The sequence below is a fragment of the Mus musculus genome, chromosome 1 (assembly GCF_000001635.26).
Source record: "Mus musculus strain C57BL/6J chromosome 1, GRCm38.p6 C57BL/6J".
In the NCBI taxonomy this organism is placed as follows: domain Eukaryota; kingdom Metazoa; phylum Chordata; class Mammalia; order Rodentia; family Muridae; genus Mus; species Mus musculus.
The window spans coordinates 192,135,036-192,151,309 of record NC_000067.6 but is presented as its reverse complement, the minus strand read 5'-3'; the positions used below and the strand labels follow the sequence as shown (position 1 = coordinate 192,151,309).

Here is a 16,274-nt window from a genome sequence, read left to right as displayed (position 1 = left end):
GAAAGTGAAAATGAAAAGTGGCCACCATGAAATATAATTGCAAAGATACGCCCCAATAAGTCCTCCCACCAGACCTTGCCTCCAACCTTTTGCCACCTCCTAAGGATAACTCATCCTAGGGGCCCATAAAAGAGTACCCATCCATCACCCCAGAGAACGCACTCCTCCTCCTTTTGAGATTTGGTCTTACTATGTGGTCCCGGATACTCTGGAACTCATGAATACTACAGAGCAGTATTCAGATACTACCCTTCCCAAAGAACCCAATTTTCAATGTTGTCTTAGTTTCTTTTTATAAATTCTTTATTTATAATTCTTGGAAAATTTGTATAGTGTTTTGGTTGTTCTCGGTCACTTCCCTCAACTCTTTTCAGATCCACCCTCTCATTCCATCTACCTGTGTGTTTCTTAGAATATAGTCTGATGACAATTCTCCCCTCCCAAAAATCCTCCCAGGTCATCTCCACCTCTTTACCTACCACCCCCCTTAAAAAAACAAAACAACGAAACAAAAAATAGAAACACACACACACACAGAAACCAAAAAATACAAGCAAAGGACTAATAAGACAAAAGATGGCTGAACAAAGCAATTTGAGATAAAAATATCTCCAAAAATATCATCAAGTTCGTTTTCTGTTGACTACCTACTACTGGGCATGAGGCTTAGCCTCTGTGGTCAATGCGCCCAGTGAGACTCAGTCGGGAAAGGAACAAAGGAGAAGTGGTCTGGGTCAAGGATTGGAGTTAGAAAGTTCGCTTTTTAGGTACATTCAACAGTTATAGAAATGAGAGAAAGTGTGATGGGGACGTGAGGGAAGCCCACAGAGTGCTTCACTGAGCACATCAGACGGAGTTGGCTGCCTCTTTTGGTGACAGGAATCAATGTCACTGGATGAAGATCCTCTGAAGCCCAGAAGAACAGAGCTGGGCTGAATCCACTCCTACCATACAAGTGTGAGAAATGGTGATCCTCACTTCATAATAAGACCCCCAGGGACAGAGCGGTTGATGCCTTTGCCAAGTTGGGCATCAGCCTGTAATGTCAAGTGTGCCAAGTGCAGAATTTATAACTCCAATGTAGGCCCTTTCTCCCTCTCCTAGTAGTCAGGACAGACATCTTACACACCATCTCGATCTTACCTCTCCCTCTGACCCTTCTGTTTGTCTTTTTCCCAAGAAAAACGATATGCTTTCATTTTTACATCCTCATCAGATGCAAGAAAGCTTGGCTGTAAGTTTCTGCTCCCGACTTCTAGTTTGGGTGGGGAATAACTAGAGAAGGCACTGGCAGAGGCTTGGTGTTTCCTATTTTTTGAAGCTGGAACTAAGTTGGCTCAAAGCACCTTTGAGAACATTCAGTTTTACCTCTTACACATGCCCTCTGGGGATGATCTCACAGTCAATGTTGGTATCATGCTGACCTGCAGAGAGGTGAGCTCTTAGGACTGCAAAAAAAAATGCCTCTGGCAAAGAAAAAGGTCACAAGCGAGCTCTAAGCCCCACTCAGCCCAGAGGGCTTGGCCTTTTCTGTACCACACATTAAACTGCGGCAGCCTGCTGGGAGAGACTTATATATCTCCAATCTAACTACACATCCTGAAGAGACAGTCAGCCCCAGGTCTTCCTGAAGGGCACTGTACCCAGTGACAACAGTACAGAGGCCAGGGTCACAGAAATGAACCATGGGAAAGTATGTCCTGGCAGAGAGAGTGGACACTTTACCTCACAGATGATCTCTGAGTGGGAAGAGAAGTCATTCTGGTGGCAGTGTTTAGTTGTGTGGCCTTTTGGTGGGAGGTAAGGGGGAAGAGTGGAATGGGGTATGAAAATCACCTATAAAGATTAAGGTTGGGTGAGCACTGAAGTTGGAGCCAAGAGAAAGATCTGAAACATTCCTTGGTGAGGGAAAGAAAGTGAAAATGTTTTAAGTGCTCACCTTAAAACACAGTGAGCAGGTCTCTGGAGACTGCTCAACAGTTGAAAGTTTAAGTTAACAGTTAAGTTCTTATGAAGGACCAGGGTACTGTTCGAAGCACCCATGCTGAGTGGATCACAGGTGCCTACAACTCAAGCCCCAAGGGCTTTGATACCCTCTTCTGGCCTCTGTGGACACACACACATGCACTCTCACTCTCTCTCTCTCTCTCTCTCTCTCTCTCTCTCTCTCTCTCACACACACACACACACACACACACACACACACACACACACTTAAAAGAAAAGTAAAATCGCTGTTGGGAGGCTTGGAGGGATGCAGAGGCCAGTGCAGGGCTCAGTGTGCATAGCCAAATTCTTCAATGGGCCTGCACTCGAGCCAAGTGCACACGCATAGGACAGATAGAGTCCTTTTGCGGTTTATCCTTTCACGACAGTGGCTAATCTCCATTTCTACCTGTAAAGGGAGAAGAAGCAAGCAGGTGAGTGACTAGAAAGAATGGTTTTCTAAACTAACATCCCAGGACTGCTCAGTTCTTCTGTGAGATTGCCAATCTGCTAAACTCATTAGCTATTTGCTATTCATCTTTCTCCCCCAGCTATCCCAAAGTTATGATGAATAAATCTGTGAGATAAATGACAAACTGAACTTAAAGCCTTGAGATTTATTGGACTTGGTGTGTGCTTATTGCCTTTCAAGCCTGAGAGATTATAAACAAGTAAGAACTATAAGAACCAGCCAAGCCTTTCCTGGCTTATTAATAAATGAAGGCAGGAGCTGGAGAGATGCCTAGTGATTAAGAGCACTTCTTGCTCTTGAAGAGGACATGAGTTCAGTTCCCAGCAACCACATGGCAGCTCATAACATCTGTGACTCTAGTTTCAAGGGATCTGCTGTTCTCTTCTGGCCTCTTCAGCCACATAAGATATATAATCTTTTAAAATAAATAAGGGGAATAAGCCATTGAGAATGAGGTAGCCAAAAAACCCACTAACCTATGTCTTAGTCAGGGTTTCCATTTCTGTGAAGAGACACCACAACCAAGGCAACTCTTATAAAGGACAAATTTAATTGGGGCTGGCTTATAGTTTCAGAGGTTCATTCCATTATCGTCTCGGCAGGAAGTATAGCAGCATCCAGGCAAACATGATGCTGGAGAAGGAGCTGAGAGCTCTACATCTTGATCTAAAGGCAGCCAGGAGGAGGTCTCTTCTGCACTTACCAAAGTTTGAGCATAGACCCTCAAAGCCCACCCCCACAGTGACTCACTTCCTCCAACAAGGCCACACCTACTTCAACAAGACAAGACCTCCTAATGATACCACTTCCCATGGGCCAAGTATATTCAAACCACCACAGAACTTAAGATCTAAAAGACAGCTTTCAAGTTAAAATAACAATGGTTGGGGGCTGGAGAGATGGCTCAGTGGTTAAGAGCACTGACTGCTCTTCCAGAGGTCCTGAGTTCAATTCCCAGCAACCAACTGGTGACTCACAACCATCTGTAACTGAATCTGATGCACTCTTCTGGTGTGTGTCTGAAGACAGTTACAGTGTACTCATATAAATAAAAATAAATAAATCTTCAAAATAAACAATGGTTGGAATTTTTAAACATTTAATTGATATTAACAATTGTTTATATATTTCTATTGTCTTCTATTCCATCCAGGACTTGAAATTTCTTTCTGTATTTGTATAAGAACGATACAATTGTGTTTAAAATAGTTATACTTTGCAGCAATGCATTCAACTGTTAAGTCACAGGCCTTACAAATCAAGCCACATGCTTTCTCCAGTCTTGTCTAACAGGGAGGCAAACTGTTTTGGTTCTGCAGTCACAAAGCGTCCAATCCTTCCCCCTGGTGTCTGGGAATCAAGCAGGCAACCTGACTAGGCGGTATAGTATAGGCCAGTTATCAAACACCTGCTGTCTCATGGTATGGAGCCTTCTTTGGAAACTTTTAAGAGGTGGTACTGGAAACTGTCTTTTCTGAACTTCCGTGCATTGTATATGGTATTAATAAATCTCTCCCCCAAAGGACAATTCACCTTATCACCTTGCCCTAGAACCTGCTATCTCTCCTCTCCATGAGCTTAAACCTAATATCAACCACTGAGGATGTTTGGTAGTGAGCTAGGAGTTCACAAAGCTAAAAGATGGTAATTTCTCATTTCCTGGAGGAGGGGAGGAAGACAAAGAGACATAACATTACAATGTTTATGGCATGGCACTGGGAGGCTGTGGTGGTCAATCTTTTTTTTTTTTAAGATTTATTTATTATTATATCTAAGTACACTGTAGCTGTCTTCAGATGCACCAGATCTCATTACGGATGGTTGTGAGCCACCATGTGGTTGCTGGGATTTGAACTCAGGACCTTTGGAAGAGCAGTCGGTGCTTTTAACCACTGAGCCATCTCTCTAGCCCTGTAGTGGTCAATCTTATGTGTCACTTTCGCTGTGCACAGGATCATGTCATCCTGAGAGTTTGAGTATGGTCTGCATGACATTAGCATTTAGGGCAGCAAGCTGAGTAGAGCTGATTGGCTTTTGATTAGAAGACAGGCTCATCTAGGACTTAAAGGTCTCCATAGAACAAAACAGCCATCCTTCCTCCCGGTAAGAGAGAATGCTTCATGTCTAAGAGCTGCCTCTTAAACCAACACCCTGGCTCTTCCTGTCTCAAACTGGCCAGTTCTCAGGGGGTAATGACACCAGTTAGCTCTGGTGGTTCTCAGGCGTCCAGAATCCAGCTGGAGCTACATTATCAGCTTAACTGAGACTCGTTCAGCTTGAAGATAGAGGGACTTTCCAGTCTCCAAAAGAAGTCAGTTCCTAACAATATATACACCCTATTTGGTCTGTTACTTTGGGGGAGTCAAGACCAATACAGAGGGTGAAAATAACTAGAAATAACTCTTTTCTCTCTGTTCTCATAAATATCTGCTAATTTTGAAAAACAAAATTATAATCACTCTGTTTCCTGACTGAACTCTAAATTGAAATTAACCTAAATTTAAAATAAATTGTAGAATCCAAGTGATGAGTAGCTAAGTCCCCTCTGCATGATTTCCACTACTTTTCTGTTTGGTAATTTTTATAACCAAATATTTGGGAAAATAAATTGTTTTTAAATGCATTGACTGGAAAGGAAAAACACTACACCAGATAAGAAAAAGATTTAAAAGTAAATAGGATAAAGCAGTAAATCTTTTTTTTTTAAAGCAGTAAATCTTATTGGACACAGCAGTGTCCCTCAAAGGCCCATGTGGTAAAGGTTTGCCTAACTGTGGCATTATTCAGAATGGATAGAACCTGTAAGAGGTGGAGCCTATACCTCCTATAGCCAGGCAGGACTTCAAGTGGAGGGAGGGGGCCATCAAACCACCCACAAAACTTTCCACTACAATGTGTCCTGCTTACAAGATGTGCAGGGAAAACAATAGAGCAGATATTGAGGAAATAACCAACCCATGGCTGCCCCAACATGAAACCCATCTCATATGAGATAGCCAACCCTAGACACTAGTTATGATACTCTGCTATGCTTGCAGACAGCCTAGCAAAGCTCTCTCCTGAAGTGGAAACTTCTAGTTCTTTGGAAAATTAGTTATGTCAAATGATGCTTTGCTGGGGTACATAGGTGAAAGGATGTCTTGCTCAAGCAAACACATGAAAGACTGTTTTCCTGAAGCAGACATAGGTGAAAGGATATTTTTGATATAGCAAACACATGGAAGGACCTGTGATAAAGGAGTATAACTATGACCCCACAGTCAGTGGGAGATGAGCATTGAGCATTGGTTTTGCTTTGCTCCACGTCACTATTCTTCACTAAAGACACACATGTATTGGTTCACCTAACATAGCGTTGTCGAGTTCAACTTGTAGTAATGCTACCATTGAGAGAAACTCACCCAAAAACTTCTTGCGTGGTTCCTGCAGCAGCATGTGACTTCTGGGGCCTTGCTTTGGGACATCTGATGAGTCTAGTGGTTTCTTCAGGATTGAACTACATCTGCTGGTTCATGCCCGGTGTCTGCTTGCTGAAAGAACTGGACTGTAGCTGCTGGTTCGTCCCTGGTGTCTGCCTGCCTAGAGGACTGGTCTGGAGCTGATGAATCGTATTTGGTGTTTACCACAGGACTGAACTGCTGCCAAAGAAAATCGAGCCCACCATCAAAGAACAATTGCTGAACAGGTCTACTTCCCCCATATCCTAATAACTTTTCTCTTCTACTACCTACTGCTGCTAGGTGATAGGCTAGATGAGAGATTGAACTCTTATTTTTTAAAAAAATGTATGCCTACAGTCTCTCTAGAGGCTTCATCTTGCAGTGGATAAAAACAAATGCAGAGACCAACAGCCAAAACATCAGACAGAGTTTGGGGAGTCCTGTGGAAGAGTGAAGGGTGGGATTGAGTGAGGTGGGAGGGGGGAAGTCAGAGGCACCACACGAAAACCTACAGTCAACTAACATGGGCCCTTGGGGGCTCACAGAGACTGAATCACCAAAGAGTGTGCCCAGGCTGGACCTAGCCCCTCTACACATTTATAGTAGATGTGCAGCTTGGTCTTCATGTAGGACCGTTGCTGTTGGATCCTGTTTCACTACCTGAGCTGCCTGGTTGAGCTTCAGTGGGAGAGGACGTGCTTCATCCTGCTGGGATTGGATGTTCCAGAGTGGGTTAGTACCCCAGGTACTCATAGAAGGGAAGGGATTTCTAAGGCTGTGACTGGGATGTAAAATGAATAAATAAATAAAATGAAAGCAACAGAGGTGGGGTCTAGAAGGAAGAATTCAGGTCACTGAGAGGACACACACACCTGAAGGAGATACTGGTAATCCTGTCTCTTTCTTGCTCTCTTTTGTTTCATAGCCATGATAAGGGAGCAGCTTCCTCTGTCACTCCCATCAAAATGTTCTGCCCTGTCACAGGTCCAAAAGCAGCAAGTCAACCTCCTTGGAACTGAAACCTCAGAAACTGTAAGCAAAGACAAAGCTGTCTTTCTTAAGGCTTAACTGGCTCAGGCATTTTGTCATAGCAATAAAACCTAACACATGAGAATTTTAAGTAAAGGCGAGAAAGATGGCTCAACTGTTACGAGCACTAGTTGCTCTTCCAGAGGATCCAGGTTCAAGTCCTAGCACCCACATAGTAGCTTCTGTATCTCCAGTCCCAGAGAATCTGACACCCTCTTCTGGCCTTCTTGGGTACTAGGCACACACACATACAGTACACCCATACACATAAGAGTAAATAGAATAATTTAAAAAATAATAATTTTAAAAGTTTATATCAAATGCTCCCAAGAAATAAAGGAGTGTAAGTATCTTGGTTTAGGTTTTACTCTTGTAAAGAGACACCATGACCACAGCAACTCTTATGAAGAAAAACATTTAATTGGGGCTGGGTTACAGTTTGAGGTTTAGTCCACTATCATAGCAGGACACATGGCGTTATACAGGTAGACATGATGCTGGAGAAGGAGCTGAGAGTTCTATATCAGAATCTGCAGGCCTCAGGCAGAGAATGCCAGTGGCGCTATAAGCCAACACAAACTCAGCTTTCTCAACTTGCCTTTGGCAATAGTATTTTATCAAAACAGCAAAAGACTGATATACCTGCCATGGTAGGTTGCATCCTCTAACTCTGAGCTAAGACAAACCCTTCCTTTCCCAGTTGCTTAAGTTGGGATTTTTGTCACAGTAGTGAGAAAAGTAACCAATACAGTAAATTGTACTGAGAAGTGAGATCACGCCCATGAGAAACCCGATCACATGATTCGTGGCCCTTTGGAATGGGTCTTTGGGAGGAACATGAAAGAGCTTGGAGCTGTGAGCTACAGAAGCCCTAGGAGAGCTCAATGGGTTATTATAGCGAGCAGAAGATTAATATATCAATATAAAAAACAGACTCAGGCTAGTCTAGAGATACCAATAATATGATGAAAGATATAAGGACTAACCACCCAGCCAGGTATGTCATCCAATCACTGACTACCACAGGCCAGCCTTGTGAAGGCTAACATCCCAGTCAGCTAAGTCCAGTACAGGTCAACTGGCCCTAACCCAACAGTAAGGTAGAAACGATGCATTCTGGAAAGCTCATGAGCTGTTCTGAAACCCCATGTATAATGTCTACACTAGGTTGTCAACATGCACTGTAATGAGTTATAAAAGATTTGAAAGTTATTGGCCAAAGCTCCATGGTTCTTCATTTCCTCTTGTTTTGTGAAGATGAAAGTTACTGAGACAGCTGCTCACAATGGTAGACAACGCAGTATCTTAAGTTTTTAAGGCTCCAATGAAACACCAAGACTAAAGAGCAAGTTGGGGAAGAAAGTTTATTCAGCTTAGATTTCCGTATTACTGTTCATTATTGAAGGAAGTCAAGACAGGACCTCAGGTTAGGATTCTGGAGGCAGGAGCTGATGCAGAAGCCATGGAGGAGTGCTGCTTTCTGACTTGCTCAGCCTACTTTTTTATGGAACGCAGGACCACCAACCCAGAGATGGCACCACACACAGTAGGCTGGGCCCTCCCCCTTTGATCACTAATTGAGAAAATGCCCTACAGCTGGATCACACGGAGGCTTTTCCTCAACAAAGGCACCTTTCCTCTCTGATGACCTAGCTTGTGTCAAGTTGACACACAAAACCATCAAGTACATGTAGCTACACAGAGAGTTGAGAGAGGAGGTAAGAGAGAGGGAAGATGACAATGGACCCTTACTTTAAAATCTGAAGCCCTTGGAACTATTTCCTGAAACTCTGTACTGGCTAGTTTTGTGTCAACTTGACACAGCTGGAGTTATCACAGAGAAAGGAGCTTCAGTTGAGGAAATGCCTCCATGAGATCCAACTGTAAGGCATTTTCTCAATTAGTGATCAAGAGGGAAAGGCCCCTTGTGGGTGGGACCATCTCTGGGCTGGTAGCCTTGGGTTCTATAAGAGAGCAGGCTGAGCAAGCCAGGTGAAGCAAGCCAGTAAAGAGCATCCCTCCATGGCCTTTGCATCAGCTCCTGCTTTCTGACCTGCTTGAGTTCCAGTCCTGACTTCCTTGGTGATGAACAGCAGTATGGAAGTGTACGCTGAATAAACCCTTTCCTCACCAACTTGCTTCTTGGTCATGATGTTTGTGCAGGAATAGAAACCCTGACTAAGACAAACTCTCTTAAGTGTTCTTGGTGTCTTCCAATTAATCTTTCATCAAGCCATTTCAGAAAAGTGTCTACTTACTTGAAACTTAAGTGTCAAGTTCTTTATATTTATAAGCAGTACTAAGGCCTGTTTTTCTCACTGTTAACTATATATTCCATCTCCGTCAATAATTCTAACAAGTATATTTAATATTGGGAGAAAAAGTAATAATTTCCCTCTATGACTTGGTTCAACTTAATGCCTCCTTTTTAAAAGAAATCTTTTTATGTGGATGAGAGTTTTGCCTTCATATATGCATGTGCACTGCCTATGTCTTATCCCTTTGCAGGCCAGAAGAGGGAGGGCATTAGATCCTCTGCAACTGAAGTTACAGATGGTGGTGAGCGGCCGCATGAGTACTAAAAATTGAACCTGGATCTTCTGAAAGTTCAGCCAGTGCTCTTAATTGCTGAGCCATATCTCCAGCCCAGGACTTAATACATCTGTATCTACTGTATCTTGATATATAAAATGTGGGCTGCACCAAAGAGGACTTGACAGTCAAAAGCTTAACTTCAAAGTAAATATAGTCAGATATTATTCCCTTTATATCTCCGTGGTTTTTAGTACTTTATTCTAGAGAGCCATCCTCTGGGTGCAAAATTACAGTAGCTGTGTCACCCACAGTGACAGTGGTTTAAGGCTGAGTCAGATGTCTGACAGGTAGAGAATCTCGTAAGGCCTTTGGAACAGGCAGTGAAAAGCCCTTGTCTTTGGGCCTGCTATACCCAGTGAGAAGCAGTGCAGCCTGTTATGACCGATTCCTGACGCCAACATCAAATCTTTAAGTGCATGAGACTGGGGTTTGGCTCTCAGCAAGGCAAATAGACTTTTTGTTTTTTTTAAGAACTGTAACTGCTGAGAGAAGAGAAGGCTGTGATGTGCATCCCAAGTTCTGAGAGCCACAAATTTGGCCTGCATTGAAATAAAATAAGTTTTTCTGATAAATCAAAATTAATGGAATAAAAGCAAGACACCACTGAGTGAGTCCTGTGTGGGGACATAGGTAATGGCGGTGTGTCTGCATGTGTGCTCAAAGGTCACAGTTGGAAGCAGTTCATTATGCATGCCAAGGCCTCCAGAATAACTCTTTCTTGGTGTTATATAGTGCCATCTCCTTGGTTTCTTCTAGAGGAGCTGACTCAATTTCCTGAATGAACCCTTCCATACTGGAAAGACATGAAGACTCAGGAAGCTCCGCTGTTCTCAACCTTCCTGATGTTTTGACCTTTTGATACAGTTACATGTTGTAGTGACCCCCAACCATGAAATTATTTCTTTGCTACTTTGTTGGGTTTTTTGTTTTGTTTTGTTTTGTTTTGTTTTTGAGACAGGGTTTCTCTGTATAGCCCTGGCTGTCCTGGAACTCACTTTGTAGACCAGGCTGGCCTTGAACTCAGAAATCTGCCTGCCTCTGCCTCCTGAGTGCTGCTGGGATTAAAGGCCTGTGCCACCACCCAGCTCCTCTGCTACTTTCTAACTGTAATTTTGCTACTGTTATGAGTTGTAATGTAAATGTATTTTTTGAAGGTCTTAGGCAACTCCTGTGAAAGGGTTTGTTCAGTGATTCCCCAGGGGTTGCAATCCTCAGGTTGAGAACTGTTGCTCAAGACTGTCTTGGCTGTCCTTAACCTCTACATTTTCCCTAGACTCAGCTATACAATTTATACACAATCTGCTGGCTTTCCTTAGGATTAGAATACGCCCATGGATCCCTATGCCGGGAGGGAATCTGGTCATTGTATAAGCATTCAGCCTTCTGTTTCTCAAGAACATTATTTTCCTAGAGTCCTTGGGTATCTTCTCCAAGACTCATTGCTAGATAGAAGTCATCCCAAAAGATAACTGATCTTGATCCCTTGGCCTTCTAAACGTTGTCTTATTTGAAACAAAGTTTCTCCTGTATCCTTGCTTCTGGAATTCACATGATATCAAAGAGAAGCCCAGGCAACATACAACTTAGCTAATCCCCGACCTTTGCCTTATGTTTGGTCTTTGTAACTCTTGAGAAAACCTTAAAATGGAGTTAATTTAAATACTCAACAGACCAGTAGTGCCCCCCCCCCTTCAACCCATCTCAAGAGATATTATTAACCCCTAAAGCTCTCTTCTCCGCCCAGGGGCTTTCCTCCTCTCCAAACAGAAGTAGACATTCTTCCAGATTTCTACCTAGGGCTTTTCTGTTCTGTAATGTCTTATCTGGGAAGAGACCATTTTAAGGTCCACTACAATCACCCTTCTCAACCAGGCAAGTTTAGAGTGCTTTCCTTTTCTTAAAAGCAAAACAGAAATTTGTTTTCCTTAAACACACACACACACATCCCTTCACGCCAAAATCCTTCCCCAAAGGTGAATGCAGTCTTTGGTCTAAATATTCCAGTAGAATCATTTTACTGCCAAGATTCTACTAATCAAAATAGTCCCAAAAGCCCTTGAAACTTTTGATCCCTAATCTAGACGCAGATTCTTTTCTACAGAAAAGTGAATCAGCACTATTTCAGAGTTAAAAAGTGTATCTATTAAGAGGCCTCTATTTTGTTTTGTGGTTTTTTTTTTTCTTGAATTTTCTTTTTATAGGCTCTAGCTTTTGTACTCCAGGATCAAAGGAGCTGATGTGACAGGGCTGAGATGAGTCGTGTTCATTAGAGGTTGGAATGTAAAAAATAAAATATCATTTCAGTTGTCCATAACATTTCTCCTTGCAGAAAATAAAAATCAGACTTAAAATATCCTTCAGCAATGTGTTTTTTAAAAAAAGGAACCGATGCTAGGTGTGGTGGTGCAGCTCTTTACTCCCAGCACTCAGAAGACAGAGGCAAGCGGATCTCTGTGAGTTCCAGGACAGCCAGAAGTACACATAGAAATCCTGTCTCAAAAAATAAAACGGGAGGGGAGGTTGAGTTGTGGTTCAAAAATTAATGGACACATATAGAGCTAAAAATCAACTATTTCCAGTACCAGTACTGTTTCTCCACCCGGACAAAATACTCCCTCCTTTAGACAGATGACCGGCCTAATTCTTGTATCCCAGAGTTTTCTTGGCTGAATTCTTGAGTAGGTCTGTTATTTCTCAGTAACAGAATTCCAAAGAACAGTTTTAACCTTCAAGGTAATTTTACTGTTACCCCCAAATTCTGCAGGACACACATCTGTATATTAAGCAACTCCCCCCCCCCTTTACTCCTGAGACACAAATCGTCCTCCTTGCCCAGACAGTATGTCATAAGCAAATATCCTTAAATCTGGGGAAGAAATACAGTCCAGCCAATCTTCAACTGGGTGCAAACTGCCAGAAGGCAGCTGGCCTCACCTTTCTCTGCAGCAGCAGCACCTCTCTGCAGAGCACTTCTCTCTCCACCCTCTCCAGAATTGCTCTGAGCCACCACCCCAGGCAGTGTCGACCCAGATAGCACTGGCCCGGGGAAGGTAGAGTTCGGTTATTTATTTCCCCACTCGTGGCATTCGCTTCTTAGACAGCAAAAGGGAAAGAGCCAAGTGGAAATACTGCCCTTTCAGTCCCTCTCGGACCTCACAGCAGAGAGGAGCTGCCTCGCCAGGTCTTTAGGGCCGGTCTCATTCCGGAGTGAACCGATCCTGCCTCCAACCGGAGGACCCAGCTCCTACCCCGGGGCGCACCTCGCGGGAGCAGCTCCTGTCTGAGGCCGCCAACCCCTGCCCGCGTCACCGGAGCTGCTCCGGTCCAAGGCCGCCATCCTCATAGCTCCTGTCAAAGGCCGCCATCCCCGCCGCTCCTCACCGGAGCAGCTCCTGAGACCGCCATCCCGGGTTCCCGGTCACGGGAGCAGCTCCCGCCCCGCGGCCCCGCCTCAGCAGGCCAAATTCCTTCAGCTGAGACAGGGCAGAGGCCGCCTCCCCGCCCTCCATGCCGCCTCCGGGGCCTCCACATCGTCTCCCGGCCCTCGAGCGCCCGGGAACCGGCCGGCTGGGGACGCGCGGGGTCCCGGCCCTCTGGTCTCTCCGCCCCGCGGCCGGAACCTCCCTAGGGCGGAGTGATCGCGGCCGCCCAGTGAGGAGCGCGCGGCCACGAGGGGCGCTCGGCCGGGTGGCACGGCGCGGGGCGGCGGCGGCGGGGGAGGGGAGGGAGGCGGGGCCGGGGCGGGCCGGTGTGGGGCGACTGCGCTACGGCTCGACCGGGGCGGTGATGGCGGCTCCATATTAACACCTCCTCCTCCTCCTCCGCGCTCCCGCCCGCGCCCGCCAGCCGTCTCCCCCTTCCCTGACGCCACCTCTCCCCCTCCTCTACCATGCCCGGCATGATGGAGAAAGGGCCCGAGTTACTGGGGAAGAGCCGATCGGCCAACGGCGGCGCCAAGAGCCCGGCGGGAGGCGGCGGCTCCTCGGCCAACGGCGGGCTGCACTTCTCGGAGCCCGAGAGCGGCTGCAGCAGCGACGACGAGCACGGGGGTACCTCGCCGCGCTCCCCGCCCCCGCCCGTCCGCCCGGCCCCCTTCCCCGCGCCCTCCTCCCCCTCGGAGCCGAGCCGCGGCCGCCGGAACTCCCGGTGCCGCCGCAGCCCGCGACCCGCGCCTCCCCGCCCCCACCCGGCCACGGCCTCGCCCGCGCTCCCGCGGCTGGAGAGTCTCTGCCTTGCCCTTCCCCTCTCCTCTCCTTATTTATTACCATTTTACCATATATCTTGGCATTGCTTTGCAGATGTTGGGATGAGAGTCGGAGCTGAATACCAAGCTCGGATCCCTGAATTCGATCCAGGTAGATATATTTGCTCACAGGAAAACCCCATCTCTCTCTCTCTTTTTTTTTCCCCCAGGCTTGCTCTGGGGTGGCCGGCGTCGGGATGGGAGGGAGTTACGTGGTGTTGAGTGTGGGGCGCACCAGGAGAGGCCAGGGCAGGGCAGGGCAGGGCAGGGCATCGCGGGCGGGGAGGCTGGCAGGCTCGGCTGGGCAGTGACACAGGGCGTGGGGGTAGATGTGTGCATGGCAAGGTGAACATGGTTCCCTCCCGCGGCACTTGCACGCTGGTGGCTTCGCACGGAGGTCGCGGGTCCGAGGCCCGGGGCGTGGGGACTGCAAAACCAAGGGCTGCAGGAGAGGGCGTGCGATCTGTGTGTGCATGAACCTACCCCAGGTCAGATGCCACTCCGACCCGCCCTGGGAACCCGGGGCTCAGCCAGGCTCCGCAGGGCCACGCTTGGCAACCGCCTGCTGTCATTAGCCCGAGCCAAGGGCGAGCCCTGCGACCCCGGCGCACACGGGATCCTGGTTTTTCTTTCTGCCGAGGCGGTGTGGACCTGGGCGGGGAAACGCCCGTGCCCGACACCGCCCCGGTCGCCCCCAACCCCTCCCCGCGCGCCGACCCAGCCCGGGGAAGCCAGACCACAGGACAGCGGCAGCAGCTGCCAAGGAGACATTTTCTCCGGAACAGCCAGGTTCCAGCGCCCTCCGCCAGCGCAGCTTGCGGGCTCCCTCTCTACTTTTCTCCAAACAGGCTCCCCGGCTGTCACGGGATGTCAGGCTGCTCAGGGATTGGGCGAGAGTTCCGCATATGGAGGCGCCCTTGCTGGAGCCTCTGGGCCTGGAGTGCTCGGCTGCTCTAACCCAGCCAGACTTGCCACTGGGTGGGCTCTGCCCTTCCCTGCCTGAACTGCCCTCCCACTTTTCCTGCAGTCAGTTTTTGTCTAGAGCTCATTCTTAACCGCACTGCCCGAGTCCGACGCTGGAGTTGTAGTTGGTGTTGCAGAGGACTCACTTGTAATTTCACAAGGAAAGCAGTCATGTCCGTTTAGTTTAGGTATGCTAGGGGGCTTCCATCCTTCTCCCCATTAGGACTTACCAAGTAGGTAGTATCCCCTCTCTGAAAGGAGAAGGGTAACCGTTACAAGCATAATTAGGACAGTTTCCTTCAGTACATGATACCAGAGTGCTCATCAGATTTGGGGGTTACCTTCAAAGCGACACAGCTGTTGGGATATTTTATTAGAAGACTATCGGTGTGTGCCGTGGTGGGCTTCTTGTAGTCGTATTTTTCTTGTTGGCATAGCTAGCTAGTAGGTGGGTTCCTTCACTTTATGGCTGTGCTTCAGGGCTTAGTTTGACATCGGAAAGAAGACATGTTCACTGAAGGATAGGCTGCATTTAATTCCCAGCTCTCTTGTTTTTGTCTTCTGAGCAAGTCACTGGCCTTCTCTGAGCTTCAATTTTCCTAGCTGTAAAAAACCATTGCATGGAATTCTTGCCAGGATTAAATGACTAGGCATATGGCAGTTACTCAGTAAAGATTAGATTTCATAATTATGAAGAACGATTTGGAGCTCTCGTTGCTACTCAATTTTTTAAAATATTGCTGAAGTCATTTCCCGATGGAACCCAGCAGCCGAATTATGTCATAAGCACACCTATCTTTTGCCCCATTAGGTAGATCTCGGTCAATATTTGTCTCCTAGCTATGTGCAGTTGGTTAGGGGCTTGTATGTGTTTTAGCATTTGTCATTTTAAAATACAGTTCATGCAACAATTTTAAACTAGGAAAAATAGTTAATCTATTTAGGTGGTCTTAGGTGACATTGTTTGGTTAACTAACCTAACTGATTATTTTTATCAGTTTTGCTTGTTCCAGCTACCTAGAATGTTTGTGAGAGGTGACAAAACCCCAATTAGTATTATTAGCTTTGAATTAAAATTTCCAATTTATTTACTCTGACTGTAATCAATAGAATAGGGATAAACCTAACGTTCCTTAGATGCACTTACTTCTGATTAGCAGTGTCGTCCACGGATACAGTGAAAAGCATTTGCCATTCACATGAATCACTGAAGGAAGCACTGTGCTTCGTGTGCCTGTTGCTGCTGGTTTAGTCTAAGTGTTGTACTATTTTTCGAAAGTTTTATTTCATGTTGAGCTAGTATAATTAGATGAAAATTTAAGCATTAATTGGGAAAAGATAATAGAAGAAAAGGAAAATTAGCTAATAATAAAAATTGAGAAATAATAAGCTCTCCTTTTCTCCTTCATAACCCCCCACCCCTTTCTGTTTTGTTTTCGAGACAAGGTCCTTCTACATAACCTTGCCTGTCCTGGGGCTGTCCTAGGTAGACTAGCCTGACCCTTGAACTCTGATCCACTTGCCTCTACCTCCTGAGTGCTAGGGT

The 16,274-nt window shown here is 46.2% G+C and overlaps 1 protein-coding gene and 1 long non-coding RNA gene across 20 annotated transcripts in view; one reads left to right on the top strand and one right to left on the bottom strand.

Annotated features, from left to right (window-relative positions):
* Positions 1-284: 284 nt before the first annotated feature.
* Gm10516 (predicted gene 10516) lies at positions 285-14,412 on the bottom strand. Its single transcript, NR_033536.1, has 4 exons — positions 14,249-14,412; positions 6,771-6,873; positions 5,860-6,093; positions 285-2,395 (listed from the first exon to the last, which is right to left on the bottom strand). It is a non-coding gene; the product is annotated as a predicted gene 10516 (long non-coding RNA).
* The window catches only part of Rcor3 (REST corepressor 3), a 39,529-nt gene continuing 36,490 nt past the window's right edge, over positions 13,236-16,274 (top strand). For 6 of the 19 annotated variants that reach the window (NM_144814.3, NM_001290278.1, NM_001346740.1 and 3 more), the window contains exons 1-2: positions 13,270-13,571; positions 13,821-13,877. In NM_144814.3, the coding sequence (NP_659063.3) occupies positions 13,412-13,571; positions 13,821-13,877 (217 nt within the window). In that variant the 5' untranslated portion in view covers positions 13,270-13,411. Of the gene's footprint in view, positions 13,878-16,274 lie in introns of all 19 variants that reach the window. The other 13 variants (XR_003954421.1, XR_003954423.1, XR_003954422.1 and 10 more) reach the window with 5 other exon arrangements.